We start from the raw sequence: 18,371 nt of genomic DNA on the forward strand, positions 1-18,371 counted from the left end.
CGGGGCGTCTGGGGTTTGCTCGGGGAGGAGCGTGGGCTCCTGCGGTGCGAGCCCGCTGGGGGTTGAGGCAGGTGAGCAGCAGAGCATCGCTGGGGACCGGCGGTGGTGCCCACATTAGGGGCTAGTTTGCTGCCTGAGGGACGCCCTGTCCAGTTGGAGCAGGAGCTGGAGGCCAGGAAGAGGCCGGCCACGTGGGGTCAGCGACCAGCCACACTGGGTGGACATCAGTGGGGCCCCGGATCCCTGGCAGGCAGCACACGCAGGGACCGGGCTCAGGGCCGTGGGAAGGACACACCCAAGCTCTCCAAGAATCTCTCACATCCTCGTATAATACGCACTGTGGCCACCGGCACACCTGGCTCAGGGGAATCTGGGGACCCTGGGGCTATGGATGCCCCAGGCGAGGGCAGGAAGGTGCCCAAGCTGGAGCCTCAAGATTAGAAAGCAGAAAAATCCCCGCAGGACTGTGTGAAATCATGGTCAGTATCTGACCAGCACAGCCCTGTGGTCACCGTGGTCCGGGGGGATTGTACCCTCGGCACTGGCCACCTGTGGACACCCCCTCTGCTCCTCCTGGGGCAAGTGAGACACATCAGGGAAAGGACAGCCTTTTCTTCCACAAGGAAATAAGATTTAATTCTACAAATTTACAAGCCGAGATAAGACAGAAATGAAATGTGAAAACGGAACAAGACCAGCCCAACACTATTCTGCAGCCTAGGCTGCAGCAGCTGCCTCGTCGGGGCAGGACCTGGGTCTGACCCAGAGGCTGCCTCCAGCTCCTGCCCCTGGTCCCCGCTGTTGGTCTGGGGTCCACTCTGAACCTCAGAACTTGAGGCTGAAGCCAGGGCCTGCAGCCGAAGCCCCCTGGTTGGTGGTGGTGAGGTGGAAGCCGGTTTCCTTCAGGTCATCGTCACCCTGGGAAGCAAGTGGCACTGTGGGGCCCCGGCCAGGCCAGGCCCCCCTCAGGGACACTCCCCCACACCTTCCCTCCCCTGCCAGCCCGCCCCTCACCAGCTGGCTGTAGCCCAGGCCTCCCTCAGGGGGTCGCGGGCTGGTGCCACGCTTCACCCTTTGCTGTTCGCTCTTGGCGGGCCACGTGGGGAACATCGAGGGGTCGATGGGGAGGGGGGTCTCGCGGAAATACTCGTGCTTGAGGCCATCCTCTGCACTGACCCTCCGCCCAGGGAAGTAGGTCAGGAACCTGGGAGAAAAGGCACTTTGAGTCCTCTGCTAGGGAGGGCGGGGGACACGGACTGGGGAAGGGGCGGTTCTCCCCCACCCCGCCTCACTTGTTCATGAGGTCAAAGCCCTGGTCTGAGAGCAGGGCGCCGAAGCGCTTGCGCAGGTTGTTGTAGGGGTACTCGGTAAAGGTCATCTTCTTCACAGCGGGGAGCTCGTTGTAGCCAGGCCAGATCTTCTCGCTGGGGGTCCCTAGGTCCTGAAAGAGGGATGTCTCAGAACAGCCATGCCCAGCACGACACCCCCCAGCAAGGGGCCCTTACCAACCTTAAACACTTTGTTGATCTGATCGATTTCAGACTTCCCGGGAAACAGTGGCTTCTGGGTCAGCAGTTCCCCAAAGATGCAGCCCACAGACCACATGTCCACCGCTGTAGAGTACTCCTGGGGACCAGGGACATGCTCAGGGGGCCAAGCAGGGTGAAGTGGGCAGGGTAGGGAAGGCCCCCCACAGCTCAGCACCCACCTTGGCACCCAGGAGCAGCTCCGGGGCGCGGTACCACAGGGTCACGACGACAGGGGTGTAGGCCTTCAGGGGGGACCCGTACTCCCGCGCCAGCCCAAAGTCTCCCACCTGCAAGGACAGCATGTGGTGAGCGGGCCCACAGCTGGAAGCCAGGCGCCCCAAGTGGCTGTAGGCTCACCTTGAGGATGCCGGCGTGGCTCAGCAGCAGGTTGGACGTCTTAAGATCGCGGTGCAGGATCCAGTTGTCATGCAGGTGCTTCACGCCGCACAGCAGCTGGATCATTAGGGTCTTCACTTCCCCTGGAGGGCGAGGGGCATGGTGCACTCACCCTGGGAACACCCAGTGTGGCCTCACATGCATACACACATGCACTCAGTGTGCCACGGTGTCACCAAGTCAGCACTCTTCCCTCCTCCCATCCCCAGGACAACGCCTTCAGCCCGGACTGCCCGAGGGGGCAAGACAGTCCTCAGGGGGACACAGGCCCCTCTATGGGACTAATGCAGGGCTACAGGAGGCCCTGACCACCCACCTGGCAGAAAAGGCTGCTTCATGGTCTCCATGAGGCTCTTGAGGTCATGCTCCACATAGTTCATCACGATGTAAATCTTGTCCATGTTGCTGCCCACGACAATCTCCTAAGAAAGACCAGGTCCGATGGCACCAGGAGTCCCTACTCCCACGGTGACCACCAGCTCCCTGGGAAGCCTGAAATCCTAGGGCGAACACGGTGCCAGCAGGGACCCAAGAGCAAGGACTTGAAGTGCCTGACATTTCTGGAGGCCAGACCTCATTTCTGTGCTGAGTGTGCTAACCCTCAGGGGCCCTGGCCCAGGCGGGCAGCCTACCCGCACGGTCACGATGTTTGGGTGCTGCGCCTTGAGGATGGTGTTGATCTCCCTCAGCGAGGTGATCGGGAACCCCTCCTTCTCCTTCTCCATCTTCAGCCGCTTTAGAGCCACAATTTCATCTGAAAACCAGGGAAAGACAATGATGGGAAACCTTCCCAACAAGGGGCTGACCAGGAGCATCCGCTGTCTGGCAGCACGAGGTCCTGCTCTGACCAGAAGCTCAGACGGCAGCATCAGGAAGCCCAAACTGTGGTCCACTAGGAACACGAGGCCCAGTTCAGGACAAGCCTTGTGCAGAACCGCCAAGGAGGGCCTCCCACTCCTCTGCATCCCTGCTGTGACCACGGCAGACAAAACAGACCTGGGAGACCCCAACGCAAACATTCATCAGGGACTTGGAGGCTCAGCCACTCCGAACTTCTGAGACCCAGCCAGGCTCACCGAGGGAGCTGTGACTCCCACACCTACTGAGGTGCAGTCACTCAAGGCTGATGCCCCAGCAGCTCCTAGGCCCTCGCCTGACTCTACCCTCCCCTGTGAAGCCAAGTCACTAACTACTAGTAGTCTCAGGGTCAGTCTGACCTCTGACCTCTGCAGGTGCTGAGGGTTCAACGGCTCTGATGTATCACCTGACAGTCATTACCTGGTGCAGGCCAGGTAGGGCAAGGCTGCAGCCCAACACCAGGGAGGGCGACTCCCAGGATCACAGGGCGCACTATGTATTCCATGACCTTGAGGGTGAAGGTGCCAGGAGCCAGGACGGCCAAGGCTTGGATCCCAGCCCCCTGCACGTGGCCAGAACACTGGCGGGAAATCCAACCTCTCTCCTAGAGCTGGCTTGGGTGCCGCACGGGCTGTGCGCGGCGAACAGGCCTGAGTATGCAGAGGGGCAATACTCCTCTGGTAACCCCGTCCCTGCCCCAGACTCCTCTTCCCTTTGGGGGCCACCCGAGACCCTACTCACCTGTTTTCTTGTCCTTGGCTCTGTATACCACCCCGTAAGTGCCCTCCTCAATCCTGTTCAGGCACTGGAACTCCTCCACACTCCGGCAGCCCTGGGAGGGAGCACCAGCATGAGGCATGGCATCCATGGGTGCAAATGACCCCACTCAAGATCTCAGGAAGGATCCGAGTGCTGGGTGGTGGGGCAGAAACCACCCCTCCTCCTATATTCTTCAGTGGGCAGATGCCCCTTCATTATGAAATAAAACTAAGGTGGACAAAAGCCGGTCCCAGGCACGTCCTCTGGAGCCAGGCCCGCCCTGTGCTCTGGGAAAAGACAGGGGACCAGCCCCACACCGTCCCTCTGCACGTGCCCTGCTGGGCTAGAGAAGTCCACTCTTGGGTACGGGGGCCGCACGCTGGGCTGGATTGCCATACACTCCGTGTGGCATGTAGCCAGGGGCACACTGCTCAGAAGCCCCACCTGGCAGAGCCACTAAAGCAGCTGGGACAGCCGAGGTGCACTGTGACTGCCAGAGTCCCACTGCCCCAGGCACCCAGACGGAGCTAGGAGGCCTCAGTGGTGTTCTGGGCAGGCCACTTACCCCTCAGAACCTGCTCCTTCCCAAACCCTCCCGAACCCCCGCGGGTCCCCAATTACTGATATTTTCCCAAACAAAATATATAAAATGTGCACTGATTCCTGCCACAGCCCTATGACCCCTGCACCGCAATGGCAGATGTGACCACTAAGCCGGCCACTCACCAGGCTGTCTGCCTTCCACACACGGGCACCCCATGGGCTTCGTGGCTGGGGCCTCGCGAGGTGTGCTCCCAACAGTGCTGCTGGGCAAGAGGCCAGACCACAACCATGGACATGAGAGAGGCCGGTGGCCAAGCCAGGCTAGTGACGTTCATTAAACTCAGGTGACAGACCCCCCCCCCCCAGCTTCTGCTCTCAGCCACCAGTTCCCTCATGATCAGCAAAGGAGCCAGCTTGGGGTGGGGGTGCTGACCTGCAGGGCAGGCAGGTACTTGGGCAGCTCCTGTTTGAGCTCGATGGGCGACAGGGCTGGGGAGTCAGGCACGAGCTCTCCTTCAGTCAGGGCGGTGCTCTGCGGGGTTCCCTCACCGATGTCCTCCTCTCCTTCCTCACTTTCCCCGGAATCTCGGTCAAATCGTGACTCTGGAACTTTAAAATTTAAACTGATCATGGAACCAGGAATGAGCCATTGTCACAAACTCCATCCTGCTCTGGGGGCTGGGGACACCAAGTGAACCAAGAAGCTGCACAGCAGCGACCCCAGGGTGCCACATGCGAGCTGCTGCCTTGAGGTCTCCCAGCTGGGCCGTGACCACCATGAGGCACTGATGCAATGCTGAGCTTGGAGGAGGCACCCCTGGAACTCATCAGTCAGGCCCAAGGGCACAGCTCAGCTGCCTGCAGGCCACGTGGCCCCACGTGTGGCCCTGAGGTCAGAAGAGCTGTTCACCTGCTCCCACACGGCACTGTAGCCGAGCCAGGGCCGGTAGTGCCCTCCCTCTTCTGTCCACGCCCCAGTAGCACTCAGGATGGCATTCAGTTAGCACTGACTCCTGAGGAATGCCTGTCTGGTCCCCATGGGCACAGTGTGGTGCTCAGTATGACGCCCAGGTCTCAGCCAGTCAGTCCAGTCCTGGGACAAGGCCAGGACAGGGGCTCCCTGTGGCTTCTGGGGCCTGACATGCCTTGGAGAGCAGTTTAACACCTTGCTGACCGGCTATTTCAAGCCAGAACTTGCCTGTGCTGCCAGCTGTTTTGCACTTGAATATTAAATGAAAGCACCTGAATAAACTTAAATGTTATTGTCTTATCTTATATTTCAATGTTTTATGTGTATTTTAAATATTTTCCTTCTAATACTCAGAGTGATACACTGCATAACGTATCTACACACAGTAATACTAAACAAGTTTTACATACACACTGGTTCTTGCTTTCCCTTAGAACATACTTTACGTGCCCTAGTGGGATTTTTTCCTGTGGTTGCTGTTTTTTGTAAAACCCGATCTTTTAATTTTCCTGATGATCTGTTTGGTGCATCTTTACTTTGAGCTCTTCTAGACATAATGGGGGAGGTGCCAGGTTGTGTGCTGCATTCGGCTGAGTCTGTTGTAATCCACTTTCTAACAATTTCGAGTAGAAAATGTATCTCACTTTTTTAAAGTTTTTTTTTATTGCAATACACTCTCAAAAAGAAACCTAAGTTTTTATACCATTCATACTTTTGCAGAAGATACTGATCTGCTCAATCGACTCCCTTCGTATCTGTTGTAATCCACTACACCCGCAGGTTTTGTGCTGGGGTGTGTGCTGGTAGAGGCCTCGTGCATGTTACACGCACTGGCCTTTCACCTCTCCAGGTGAGGAGAATGGGATCTTTCTGCAAAAACGCCATTTCTCCTCTCTGAAGGCCCTTTCTCTTAGTAGTTCCGGCAGCCCACGGCTCTCCCTCATTGCTCCAGACCAGTGTGTTCTTCTCCAATACAGCCCAGCTGCAGACACACCGCTGTAGTAATTATCCCGGTAAGTATAATGCCAAAACCAAGACAAGGCCTAAGACGGAAGACAGTCTGTTAACATTTTGCCGTCACCCATATATATCTCGAAGCTGCAAACACAGCCACTCTCACTGTCACAAAGCATCCTTACTAAGATTCTGTACTTATATTACTTTTGCCGGATTATACGTCTTGAATCTGATGTGTCCTCTCCGTGGAACCGTTGCTTCATTGAGTAATAAGCGCTGTTGCAGCACACGGATGGATTTAAATGGCAAGGTACAGTGATCCCAGAGAGGTCTGGCTGTAAAGACGTGTTACACGCTGTTTGTGATTATCGTTTGGATGAAAAAACGTGTTTGCGCAAACTTCTAGTCATAGTTTTTGGAAATATGGGTAATTCAGGTAAAGGATCAGTTGACCAGTAATCTGTCCATTCTGGATTCTTCGTTAGTCCCATCAATATAATTAAACCAAGAAACTTGCCCAGCGGGTGTGGCTCAGTGGTTGAGCATCGACCTAGGATCCAGGAGATGGTTTAATTCCCTGACTCCGGCTCCATCCCCAGTTGGGGGTGAGCAGGAGGGAGCAGATCAATGACTCTCATCGTTGATGTTTCTCTCCCTCCCTCTCTCTGAATCAATAAAGACATATTCAAAAAAATTTTTAAAAAACCATAAAGTTTCTTCACATCCGTGTAAGTAATGTCTGTCCATGGTGAACTTCTAACAGAGGTTCTGTGGTATTTCCCACTTGGTGATGGTACAAATCGGTCTGAGAAGTAATGAGATGGAAAAAATCCTTATCGAAAAATAAACTGGCTCCTTCACTTACACTCTGTGGGTCTTCAAACTGAACAGTTACTGAGATATCTGCATAATCCTCCAGGGCTGGTAAAAGGTCTTTTTCTGCCTCTTCTTCAGAATCCCTCTCCCTGTTGGACACGCTCACACTTCTCTTTTACCTGGTGACAGTCTAATGTCAGACTCATGGCTGTCCCCCGACAAAGTCCTATCTTCCAGCTGATGACCAAAGTCACCCAGCCCATCAGACCAAGCGTTTGCACGCATTCGCTCCAATGTCCTCCTCTGCTGCAACGCACCTTTTCAAAAACTTTTGCCATAAAAGATGACAGAAATAATTAGATATGCCTCCGTCACATCTCTGGAAATACTGACGCGCCACGGAGAAGGCAGGAATGATGAAGAGGAAAGCTGGGGACGGCCAAAGGAAGTGCCAAGCAGCAAAGCGGCACCTCTCGCACGCCTGACAACCTGACGCCTGGGAAAGCCGTCTAGGGCGCTCGCTAAGGCTCTGCACTGCTGTCAGACCTGAGGACTATGAAACTAACCCAGATGCAGAAATGAGTGCTCGAGACGGTCAGCAGGGTGTTAACAGGCTGCCACCGGGAGGGTCACAGCTTTGAAGCATCAGCCCTTGGGGACGGACGAGGCGAGAGGGACAGAACAGGGCCTCTTACCAACCAGGATGTGGTTCTCGGTCTCCTGCTCTTCATCTTCACTCATTTCTTCCTCACTCACTTCCTCTGCAAGACAGCAGGCGTCTGCCCAGATGCCACCCAGGCCTTGGGGCACACCACCCAGCATGCTCTGGGGTCTGCTCCTCCCAGGGGGTCTCGTGTGAGTCCCAAATAGCAAGGCATTTTCAATTTGGAAATTTTAAAAAATTAGACTTCTGCCCTGGACAGTCTTGCTCAGTGGCTAGAGTGTCAGCCCACAGACAGAAGGGTCCCGGGTTCGATTCTGGCCAAGGGCACATATCTCGGGTGCGGGCTTGATCCCCGGCCCCAGCTGCAGGAGGCAACCCATCAATGTCTCTGTCTCCCCCTTTCCCTTCCACTCTCTCTGGAAAAGCAACGGAAAAAGCATCCTTGGGTTAGGATTAAAGAGATAAGTAAAATTAGACCTCTAAGTATTTCCCTGCAGTTCCTCACTCTCCCTAAACACCCGCTCGGGCGGCACGGCAGCACCTCGGGGGTTAGCGCGCGGCCCACCATGCCGTGGCCACAGGTCCGGCGCCTGCTTGGGGCACGTGCAGGAACCCACCAAAGTGGTTCGGCAGGGTGGCAACACAGGGAAGCATCTCCCCCTGTCAATCGTAAGGAAGGAAGCGGGTCACCCACCCCCACGGGCCGGCCCCTCACCTGCAGACTGCGCAGACGCGTCCTCAGAGTTGCTGCCGGTCTCCTCCTCCTCCTCTGACTCCTCACTGCTGCTCCCCTCCCCTTCCTCCTCCTCCTCCTCCTCTTCCTCCTCTTCCTCCTCCTCGGAGCCTGACCCCGACTCCGCTGCAGGAAGCATGGCAAGGAGTGAGCTCACAGGCCCTCCCCACGCAGCAGGGGCTGGGGGCCGGGGCCAGCTGGGCGAATGGGTACCTGAGGAGGACTCGGCGGAGCTGGTCTTCCGCTCGCTGTCACTGACGTCCTGCAGGTCGGACAGCAGGTCTCTCTCTTCCATCTTCTCTTCTTTCACTTAGGAAGCAAACCGCTGAAGGTGAATTCCGGGAAGTTCTGAACCATTTCCCAGCAGAGACCCGCACTGCGCTGGTCCAAGCAGGTGCGCCTGGCCTCACCTGGCTTTCGGCCGTCTCCCAGCTCGAACCTCTCTCGGGATGGCCGTGGCGGGCTGCGGCTCCAGTGGCTGGCCTTCACTTTGTCGCCATAATCCTCTCTCATTGCCCGGTGATGTGCAGAAACTGGCGCCCAGAACACAAAAGGAGATGGCACTGGCAGCGCCGTCTTCCCAACAGGACCCTACCTGGTCACGTCTCACCAGCACGCTTGCTGAGGGCGGCAGCCCACATCTACACAGGGCAGACACGACCACAGCACACAAACTTGCTAAGAGGGCCCAGGAAGAAGCCAGGAAGCTGATCCCGAGGACCCAGGTGGACCTTCCAGACCCATCTCTACTGGTTACAAAGAAGGGCCAGGAGCCACCTCTTCAAGCCTGTGCCCAACCACCTGTGGGCACAGGATACTGACACCGCTGTCAAGTGCCAGGCCTGGGATGGGACCTGGCCACACGGCCCCTCAGATGCAGCTCCGCCACATGCCAGCCACAACCTGCTGCTGTTGACAGGTCCCACCTTTGCCCCAAAGCCTTGGGGGCCTCCTAGAGCACCGCCCTCCGCAAAGGGAGTAGCTCAGGCTCCCTGCCCCAGCCCCTGTGGGCGCACCTTCCCTCCGGGCCTCTCGCTCCTTGCGCCGCTCCTCTGCGCGCCGCTCCCGCTCCTTCTGCTCCCGCTGCTCCTTCTGCTGCTCCCGCAGCTTGCGCTCTCGCTCCCGCTTCCGTTCCAGCTGCTCCAGGCGGTCCCTGCAACAAGCCCATGCCGACCTCTTCCTCAAAAAGAAAGGATGCTTTTCACCCCTGCCCCCATGCATTTTGCTCAGATTTGTAAAGTGTCTTTTTAGGTTGTTCACCCAGAGGGTGTCCTAAAAGCAGAACACAGGTGCAAACACATCCTGAGGGGCAAGTCCCCAAGCACAGCAGAAGGCAGAGCTGGTACAAGGAGACAATGCCTACAGGGAACCAACCTGCTGGTTCTGGAATGTTCCACGCTCCTGTTCACCAGTTCTAAGCCTCCTCAAGAATCTCCCAGGTGTGTGTCACAGCACCATCTAAACCCAGCTGCCTACGAGGTGCATCTCCAAGGCGACAGTGTGGCGGTGGGGCAGTGAGGAAAGCAGCTTCAAGGTGAGATGCCATTTGAGGACAGGAAACACTAGTGACCAAAGTATGTGTGGGAGGCTGCACCATAAGGCAGCCAAATAGTGAGGCCAGACCATAGATCATTTCTATAGCTCTATGAAGTCCAAATACAACCTAAAAAGCTGACACATTTTAAAAAAATCATTATCTCCTTTCAGTAGGAGGCAGCTATGAAGAGGCTCAGTGATCCTTTTCTCTGAAAGAATTCAGAGCCAAGATCCTTCAGGACGGGATGTGATAGACAGGCAGACGTGAGCAGAGCAAGGATGAGGGGCACCAGGTACAGGTCACCAGGATGGAAAGCACCAGGTACCTAGCAAAGGACAACTGCAGGGTGGGACCTCATCCCAAGGTGGCCTTTCCTCCCACCAGCATATCACTGCTCTGGCAGCTCGGACCCCTGACCTCTCCTCCCTGGAGATAACATCTAGGACTCAGTAGTATTTCATTCAGCTGCAGGCCCAGAAAAGCAACAAAACCAGCCACAGCTGACCTTAGGACCAGCTGCACTGGATAATGACCCCCTGCCCTGGTGCCGGCCAATTAATCCGTGGAGACCACAACCCTGAAAGGACACACCCGGGAAACTGCTGAATGTTCTATTGAGACCTTCCGCTGGGACCTCCCCTAAAATCTCCATCCTTAAAACCATCAGGACTAGGACCCAGTGGGCTCTTCAGGGCCTCTCCCCTCCCCCTCCAAGTGCTTTACCATCACCTTCCTCACCCCAAGCTCCAAGGATCCTCCCTTTGCCTCTATGACTTGTTTCCTGAGCCCATTTCTTCCCAAAATTACTTTTCCTACCTCTGTGATTTACCAAATAAATGTCCTCTTACAAAAAAAAAAAAAAGAGAGAGAGAAAATCACTATCTACACCCACAGAAATGAGCACAAGCAAAACCTGGCGAGAAAACATCACAGCCATGGTGTTGTCACCAGTCCTGAAACAATGCTGGCCCACAGCAGCCATCACCACCTGAGCCGCGGGACAAAGGGCACCGGGATTCTGGATGCTAGTCTGTAAATGCCTGAGTCCAAACTAGCTCAAAATACAGCTGAGGAATAATTTACACAGGAAATTCAATCACTATATTTGATTTTTCATAAATTTATGCAATTGTGCAGCCATCACCCCAGCCAGGGCTAAAACCTTCCTGACACCAACCTGCCCCTGGTGACCACCTGCCTATGGTCAGGCCCCTTCTGCATGAATCTGCTTCCTGGTCTCCTCTGGATTATCTGGAGGTTTCTGCTGCTGCTTTGGGTTGTCAGCTTTGCTCTGTTCTAGTTTCTCGAGGTAGAAGCTGAGGTAACTGACCGGGCACCTTCCTTTTCTGGTGTTAGAGCTTAAAGCCAAACACTTCACTCGACGCACAGCATTAGCTGCATCCGTTAGCTTTTGACGTTTTTGTTTTCACTTCATTCAGAACAGTTTCTATTTTTTAAAATTTCTTCTTGGGCCACAGGTTATTCAGAAATGCTTGTTGGATTTCCAATCACTGGGGAGTTTCCTGTGTTTCTGTTGCCGATTTCCAGTGTAATTCTTGGTGAAAGAGTGCATCCTCTGTATGGTTGCAGTTCTTTTAAGCCGGAGGCTTGTTAAACAGCCTAGCACACGCCCTGTTAGAAAGCACCCCACGAGCTTTTGAAGAGAGTGCACACTGCAGGGGTGGGTGGGTCAGCACCGCAGACTGCTGGTTGACGGTACTTTCCAAATTCTCTGTAACCTTGATGAACTTCCCTCGTTCTATTGACAAGTAGAGACATTTCCAACGATAACCGGCTGCTGCCTTTTGCTTTATGCATCTTGGACTCTTGTGACACGTGCGCTGTGTTTACCACTGTCCTACCTCCTGGTGTACCCAGCTTTTCGTTACAAGGCCCTTACGTTCAGTGCTGGTCCTGACTGGTTTTGTCTGACGTCAACCACTCAGGCTCTGTGGTCTCTGTTTGTATGGTGAATCTTTTTCCAACCCTTTAGGTTCAACCTACTTCTGCCTCTAAGGTGTTCCTGTTACATCAGCATATAGTTGGATCTTTCCTTTCTGACAACCATGCCCTTGTCTGCAGTACAGAGACTACGTCACCGTTAATATAACTATGTATGTGGCTGGACTTCTGTTTTTTTTTTGCTTTATCTTCTCTACTTCTTTTGTTCTTCTGTTCCGCCCTGTTCTGGGTTTAAATAAATGCCTTTAGTATACCTTCCAACTCTGTTCTTACTCAGCCTTTGTTCTAGGGGCCATGGTCTGCATCTCATGAGATTAACACTAAGCCCACCCCCGTGACACAAAGCAGTTCAGGCACAGCCCCCTCCCATGCTCCTCTGTGCGGCCCACATGCTACGTGACAATAGTGTCTGTGGAGTTTTCTACAATCCCGTGTCTTCTGTAAAAGAGAAGACATGAGAAGGAACATACTTACCGGTTCCTTTATGTGAACTCACTTTTACCAGTCCCAACATTTGTCTTTTCTTCCCGTGGATTCGATACTACCTGGTGTCACTGCCATCCAGCTGAAGGTCTATGTTCACCTGGACGTCTTTACTTCCTGCTCACTTCTGAAGAAGCGTTTTGCAGGGTACAGTTCCTGGCTGACAGTTTTCTCAGTGACCATGTGGTCCGTGCCTTCTGGCTCCAGCGAGGAGCAGTCAGATCAGGGACCGCAGCTCCTCTTCTGTGGAGACTGTCTCTCGCCTGCTGCTCTGAGGACCTCCTAGTTGGCTCTTGCCAGATGGACTGTGATGTGACTCTCTTTTTGTACTTGGGACTCACTGATCTCTTTGGAAATGTAGATGTTTCTCATCAAATTTGGGAAGTTTTCAGCCATTATGTTTAAAAACATCGTTGTGCCCCTCCCTTTTTCCCTCCTGGGACTGACGTCACTTGGATGCTGTCCTGCAGATCTCCGAGGATCTGTTTGTTTACTTCAGTCTTGTTTCTCTGTTCTCCAGAACATGCCGTCCCTGTCACTCCACCTGCACGGCACTATTTCCACTCTTTTCTGAAGCCAAGACTTGGCTAAATCCAACACTTGGTTTCTACTGATGCTTTCCTTCCTTAACAGGCCGCAATTTATTTCCTTATACCTCTCAAAACTTTGTTGGAAATTAGACAGTTTAGATAATGTTTTAGCAACTCTGGATTCTAATTTTTCCTCTCAGTTGTTGCCCTTTGTTTAATAATCTGCTGGGCTAAGTCTTTGAACTCTGTCTCCCTTGCAGATCATGGCCACTGCTATTTTTTCCATGTTCCTTTTATGTTCAAGCCTGGCTTCCAAGGGGTGTGCAGAGTTGTGTGATCAGTCTATACTGGACAGTTAGCACAGGGCGTGGCAAACACAATGTTTCACATGATCCCTGGGCACCTAGACCCTGTGAGGGCTGTGCTTATCTCACAGTGGCCTCAGACCTTCACCTCCCAGCCTCAGCTTCTCCCACACCCTCTGCCTCATAAGAACCAAGATTCTTCTCAAACACCTTCCCTAAATACCTGTGCCGTTCAGCCCCAGCTGCTAGGAAGGTAAGCACCACTTACCCATTCCCCCTTACTTACAACAGGCGACCGCCCCAGCTTTCTCTGGAAATGACAGTAACACACAGAGGAGGCCCTGGTCACCCGTGCCCATGCACTCCTCACTTGGGCCATGGAGGACAGATCTGGGGCTAACCAGATGCTCTCTCCTGGGAATCTGAGCACCAAGAGTCTGGTATCCCAGCTCCTAGACTGTTTTCCAGTCCTCTGGGATTCCGTGTTACTCTTCCTTTTCTGTGTTTGAAAGAACCAGTCTATTTCTGCTGTGACCCAGAGAACCTGACAATATACTCCCTCAGTCTCCCTGGCCTGGACCACCTACAACAGAGCTTGGTCCCAGGCAGGACCCAATCATGCCTCCTGAGTCAAGAAGGTACGAACTCCCACCACACAGGTTTCCGTTCCCTTCACCGTCAGTTCACACCTTCCAAACTCAGTAAACACTCCCTCCGTTCAGGACAATTCTCTTGGTGACCACCACCCAACGTTTGCTGTGCTGTGACGATGTCCAGCACCATTTCTGCACCAAGTCTGTTTCACATGCCCGGTTTTCACTAGTTTGATGGGACGCTGACCATCACCAGCCCCAAGAGCCCCTTACCCACCAAGCCCTCTACCTCTCTCTCCTGGAATGCTCTCGCGCCATCTCCCTCCTCTTCTGCCTCTCCCACTCCCTGCGTGCTTTGTCCTGCTCTTCTCGGTGGCGTTTCCGGCGCTCGTGCTCCCTCTCTTTCTCCTTCCCTCTGGCGTGCTTGCCTGATGAGAGAGGTGTCGTGGACATATAGTAACTTACAGACATGTAATGTGAAAACACCCAGCAAAGAAAAGACACTTAAATAACATCTCAGAGAAACAATCATGATTTTAGGTTTTAAAATAAAGACAAAGACAAAAAACTCTAGACAGTGAGCCTTCAATTAAGAAAACATCAAAAACAATGCGGCTATCACTAAACTATAGAATTGTAATTTTCAAAGTATTCTTAAATTTTCCTGTATTGAATAAACTGTGATTGGACTATATGTTATTTTTGCAATTTAAGAAATCATCATTGCCCTGGTCAGTGTAGCTAGCTCAGTGGTTAGAGCGTCGGCCTGCGGAATGATGGGTCCCGAGGTTAATTCCTGGTCAAGGGCATGTGCCTTGGTTGCAGGCTCAATCCCTGGCCCTGGTTGGGGTGCATGTGGGAGGCAACAAATGGATGTGTTTCTCTCGCACTGATGTTTCTCTTTCTCTGTCGTTCCCCCCCCTTCTCTCTGAAAAGCAATGGAAAAATTATCCTCAGCAGGGGATCAAAAATAAAAAAAGATAACAACATCACTGTTCATAAAGAACAGGGGATAACGCTGAGCTCCTTGTAGGGAGTTTCTGCCTCATGTTACAAAACCACATTAATCACCCTCACATGTAACAATGAGACTTAAATCGCACCCAGGTCCAGTTTTCCCAAATCCCTCTGCAGCTCTTGGTGCTGGTGTATAGCAAAGACAGTTTGGACTTTTTCAAGCATCTAATTTTCAGTTAAAGCAATTTAGCATTGAATAGTGTATTTTTTCCCTACACTTGTGAATGAAGACAGTTTTATATGTAAGCAAACTACCCCAAAACGTTATGAGGGGGGAAAAACAACCCAAGGGAAATGAAGTACCTGTTCAGAACCATTTACAATAAATTTATGGTTTATAATGAATTTACGCTTTTAGCTAAAATTTCACATTCTCTTCCTGGGCACTGTTTCCTGGGAAAGGCAAGAGGTAAGAACTATGGGACAGACCACACTGGAACACGGTAGCAAAAGGAAACAAATGCTCTGTACCCCCTTCTGCCGAATGACTACGATGCCTACGTTTCTCTTTCCTCTTTTCATCTTTCCTGTGATGAGCTTTTTCTTTCCGAGACATTTGCTGGGGTGGTTTGATAGCCAAAGAATCATCTTCCTCTCCTCTGAAATAAGACACAACAGGGCCACATCATGCTTGAGAAAGTAACGTAGAGCATCGGGTGTGATGGAGTTTCCCCAACACAGAAAGCAGGATTTGGATTATGAAGTGGAACCTGAACCACCATTTAAGAAACTATGTTAATTATGAAAACTTAAGCCAAGGCTGTAAGTTAAATACAGACTCACAGGAAAAGTATTAAGTGAGAAATCAATGTGGCATGTGGAACAAAAATGCCTGAAGAAACTTTAGGGGGCGACGTCACGTTCGTTATCTTGGTGGTGGGAATAGTTTCACATGTGTGTAAAACCTTATCAAATTGCACATTTCAAATATGTAGTTTATTTCATCAGTTATACCTCAATAAAGCTGTTTAAAAAAGGTCCCACAACCTGGCCAGCATAGCTCAGGGGTTGAGCATCAACCTCTGACCCAAGAGATTCTAGGGCACAATGCAGGCTTCGCGCTGGGTCCCCAGTCGGGGGCGTGCAGGAGGCAGCGGATCAATAACGACTCTCTCATCACTGATATTTCTCTCTCTCTCCTTCTCCTGTCCTCTCTCTGAAGTCAATAAAGACATATTTAAAAAAACAGAGTCCCACCATTTTAATCAAACCAAATGACCTCAAAAGGTCACTTAAGGATATCTTCAATGGACTGCGTGATCCAAATGCTGGGGGAGCCCACGCCCCATGCCTTTCTACTTCAATTCCCAGCCTCGGTGCCTCTGACCACTTGAGAATGAGAAGGAAACAAGTGGAGACGGAGGCCCAGGAGGCGGCGGGACATACCGACCTCGGGAGGCCCATTTCCGCTCAAAGCTCCCGCTCCACTCCCGGCCTTCTACTCAGCTCACTGGGCATCACTCAGACAGGACTCCCGTAATCGGCCCAGATCCCAGGCACAGCCACGCAAACCGGCCGAGTGGGCGGTGCTGCCTCCGCTGGAGGACAGTCAGAGGATGTTCCGTGGAGCCCAAGTCAATGGTGAAGCCACACTCCCGGCTACAAGCTCCCCCGGGCGCTGGGAGGGCCGAGGGGACGCGGCCGTGCACCACCCAGGCGCGCCCCTGGGGGCCGGGCCCTTCCCGGCCGCGCCCCTCACCTGTCCTCCATGGAGTCCTCCCTCCTGTAGGGCGAATTCCTGATGGTGATCTCCATGCGGTGGTCCCTCAGCTCCCCCTCCTCAAGGGAATCCCGCTTGGAATCCCGGTCATCAGACTAAGGAGCAAGGAGAAAGGCGTTTCCCTCACGGTAAGCGCACGTGCAACGACGGGCCAACCTGCCGGCATCCCAAACCCAGCTTCCAGGTGCCCTTTGCACGGACTCTGACTTAAAAACGTTCCTAAAAATGCTTATACTTAAAATACAAAAAAACAAACCCCAAAAAACCACAAAACACACACACACAAAAACCACACCGAACTTCCATTCAAATCCAGCGACGTTACAATTACGAAACTCTCTGCGGCCCAGAACCCGAGACGGGCATTTAAAACCCACGCCCACGGGGGCATCGGCCTGCACGCCAAGGACGCTCGCGGTCCGGCGGCCACGGCGGAGCCTCCGCGCGCATTTCACGGGGACGCGCCGGCGACTCCCGACCCTCCCGTCGGGGGGGCCCCTCCGCGGGGCCGCGGGGCCTGCCGCCGCCGACCGAGGGAGCCCGGAAACCCCGCACTGACTCGGAGGCAAAGCCCCGCTCCGCCGACAATACCTGGGCGCGGGTCGCCCACAGACTAACTCGGGCGGCGGGAAAACCCGGGCCAACCGCGCTAAGCGCCTCCGGCTGGAAACGCCGTCCGCGGCGTGGCTCCAGCCCGTTAGCAACCTGCCCTCAACGCGAACCGACAACCTGAGCGCTCGGTTAGTTTTGAGAATAGATTTTGGGCTCACCTGCGACATTTGGAAGTACAAAAGAACTTCACCGCAGAAGCGTTGTTCTAATGGAAAAACGAGGGCAAAGAAATTAAATCTCCTTTAAGGAAACCCTGGACTTAAAAAGCATGGCTTACATTTTTCAGGCGCTTTATTTCTGCCTTCTCCTCCTGCTCCTTCCGGCGCTTCTTCTCCTGGAGAATCTCATCCAAGGTCTTCACTTTCCAAGAGTCCTTTTCATCACCCATTGGCGTGGAGCCGCTGCGGACGGAGGGCCCGCGCGGTCAGGGCGCCGCCGCGGGCCGCAGGGCCCGCCTCCCGGCCGGGCCGCCCGCCCCGCTCCGCCGCGGCGCCGGGAACGGCGGGAACGGCCCGCGGGCCTCGCGGCGCAGGACGCGGCTCCCGCCCCCGGGACGGCGGGGCCCCGGCTCCCGCGGGCTCGCTCCGGGCGCGTCGGGCCCGCCGCCTCAGCCCCAGTTGCCCGCGGGCGGGACGAGGGAGGGGCGGCGGCGCCCGCTGGGCTCGAGAGCTCGGGGGAACCGGCCGCTACTCACCCCCGCGCCGCCGCCGCCGCCGGTCCCGAGCCTGAGGAGAAACAGCGCCCGGCTCGCGCCTGCAGCGTCGTTACTTCCTGCGTCGGCGCGGGGCGATGACGTCAGGGAAGGGCCCGGAAGCCGCCGATTACGGCGCGAGCAACGGCGTCCGCGCGTGCCTTCAGCGTCACTTCCGGCTTCGGCGCGGGCTGAGGACGAAAACACGGGCGGAGCCAGCCCTGGTTGGGGGTGTAGCCGGGCCCCGCCCTCGCACCCTCGACGTCTCCGTCACGGGACTGAGCGCCCGCGCCGCGCCCGGTGCCCCCCCCCGCAGCCCGCGCCCTGTGCGCCCACCACGCAGCCCGCGCCCGGTGTGCCCCCCCCCCCGCCCGACCCCGACCCCGACCCGCAGCGGTCCGGCTCCACGTGAAAAGCGAGGCAGCCTGGCCGGCGAGGCTCGGCTGGCTGGGCATGGATCCTGGCAGGGGCGTGAGGGGCGCCGACCCATGTTTCGCTCCCACGTGGATGTCTCCTGCCCCCTTCCCCTCCCCCTCCCGGGGAAACGGGGGGGGGGGGGGGGGCATCTGTGATACTCGCAACAAAATCCTGGCTGGCAGAGCTGCCTGCCCAGACCATGGTCCCCAGAAGCTGGGATGTTTCCCTCAGTAGAAATGTTCACTGTGTGTGTAGCTGTTACCCTGCTTCCTGGGTGCT

At 54.6% G+C, this 18,371-nt stretch overlaps 1 protein-coding gene across 4 annotated transcripts; it reads right to left on the reverse strand.

Moving 5' to 3' along the window:
• Positions 1-609: 609 nt before the first annotated feature.
• LOC107540162 (cyclin-dependent kinase 11B) lies at positions 610-17,756 on the reverse strand. 4 transcript variants are annotated; one of them, XM_087820058.1, is made up of 20 exons: positions 17,679-17,756; positions 17,262-17,385; positions 16,352-16,467; positions 15,124-15,251; positions 13,925-14,063; positions 9,242-9,378; positions 8,636-8,758; positions 8,439-8,534; positions 8,208-8,351; positions 7,524-7,589; positions 4,519-4,688; positions 3,525-3,615; positions 2,558-2,679; positions 2,242-2,347; positions 1,887-2,008; positions 1,709-1,816; positions 1,510-1,626; positions 1,293-1,441; positions 1,015-1,204; positions 610-918 (listed from the first exon to the last, which is right to left on the reverse strand). In XM_087820058.1, the coding sequence occupies exons 2-20, from the start codon at positions 17,370-17,372 to the stop codon at positions 826-828; spliced, it is 2,328 nt and encodes a 775-aa protein (XP_087676184.1). In that variant the 5' UTR covers positions 17,373-17,385; positions 17,679-17,756; the 3' UTR covers positions 610-825. The 4 variants fall into 4 exon arrangements, with proteins under 4 accessions (XP_087676184.1, XP_087676183.1, XP_016072341.1 ...); XM_087820057.1 differs by having other exon boundaries at positions 4,519-4,694; XM_016216855.2 differs by lacking the exon at positions 17,679-17,756 and adding an exon at positions 17,143-17,189 and having other exon boundaries at positions 4,519-4,694; positions 17,262-17,348.
• Positions 17,757-18,371: the final 615 nt, after the last annotated feature.

The sequence above is a fragment of the Miniopterus natalensis genome, chromosome 9 (assembly GCF_054644295.1).
Source record: "Miniopterus natalensis isolate mMinNat1 chromosome 9, mMinNat1.hap1, whole genome shotgun sequence".
Taxonomy (NCBI): Eukaryota; Metazoa; Chordata; class Mammalia; order Chiroptera; family Miniopteridae; genus Miniopterus; species Miniopterus natalensis.

What these genes read in the sequence shown, in the direction of transcription:
- LOC107540162 (XM_087820057.1), bottom strand. Translation starts at nt 17,372, where the DNA reads ATGGGTGATGAAAAGGACTCTTGGAAAGTGAAGACCTTGGATGAGATT. An exon ending in AAATAAAGCGCCTGAAAAAT is followed by an intron (nt 16,468 to 17,261) that starts GTAAGCCATGCT and finishes CTTGCTCCTTAG; the next exon opens with TCTGATGACCGGGATTCCAA. An exon ending in GGGAGACGGCCGAAAGCCAG is followed by an intron (nt 8,535 to 8,635) that starts GTGAGGCCAGGC and finishes TTGCTTCCTAAG; the next exon opens with TGAAAGAAGAGAAGATGGAA.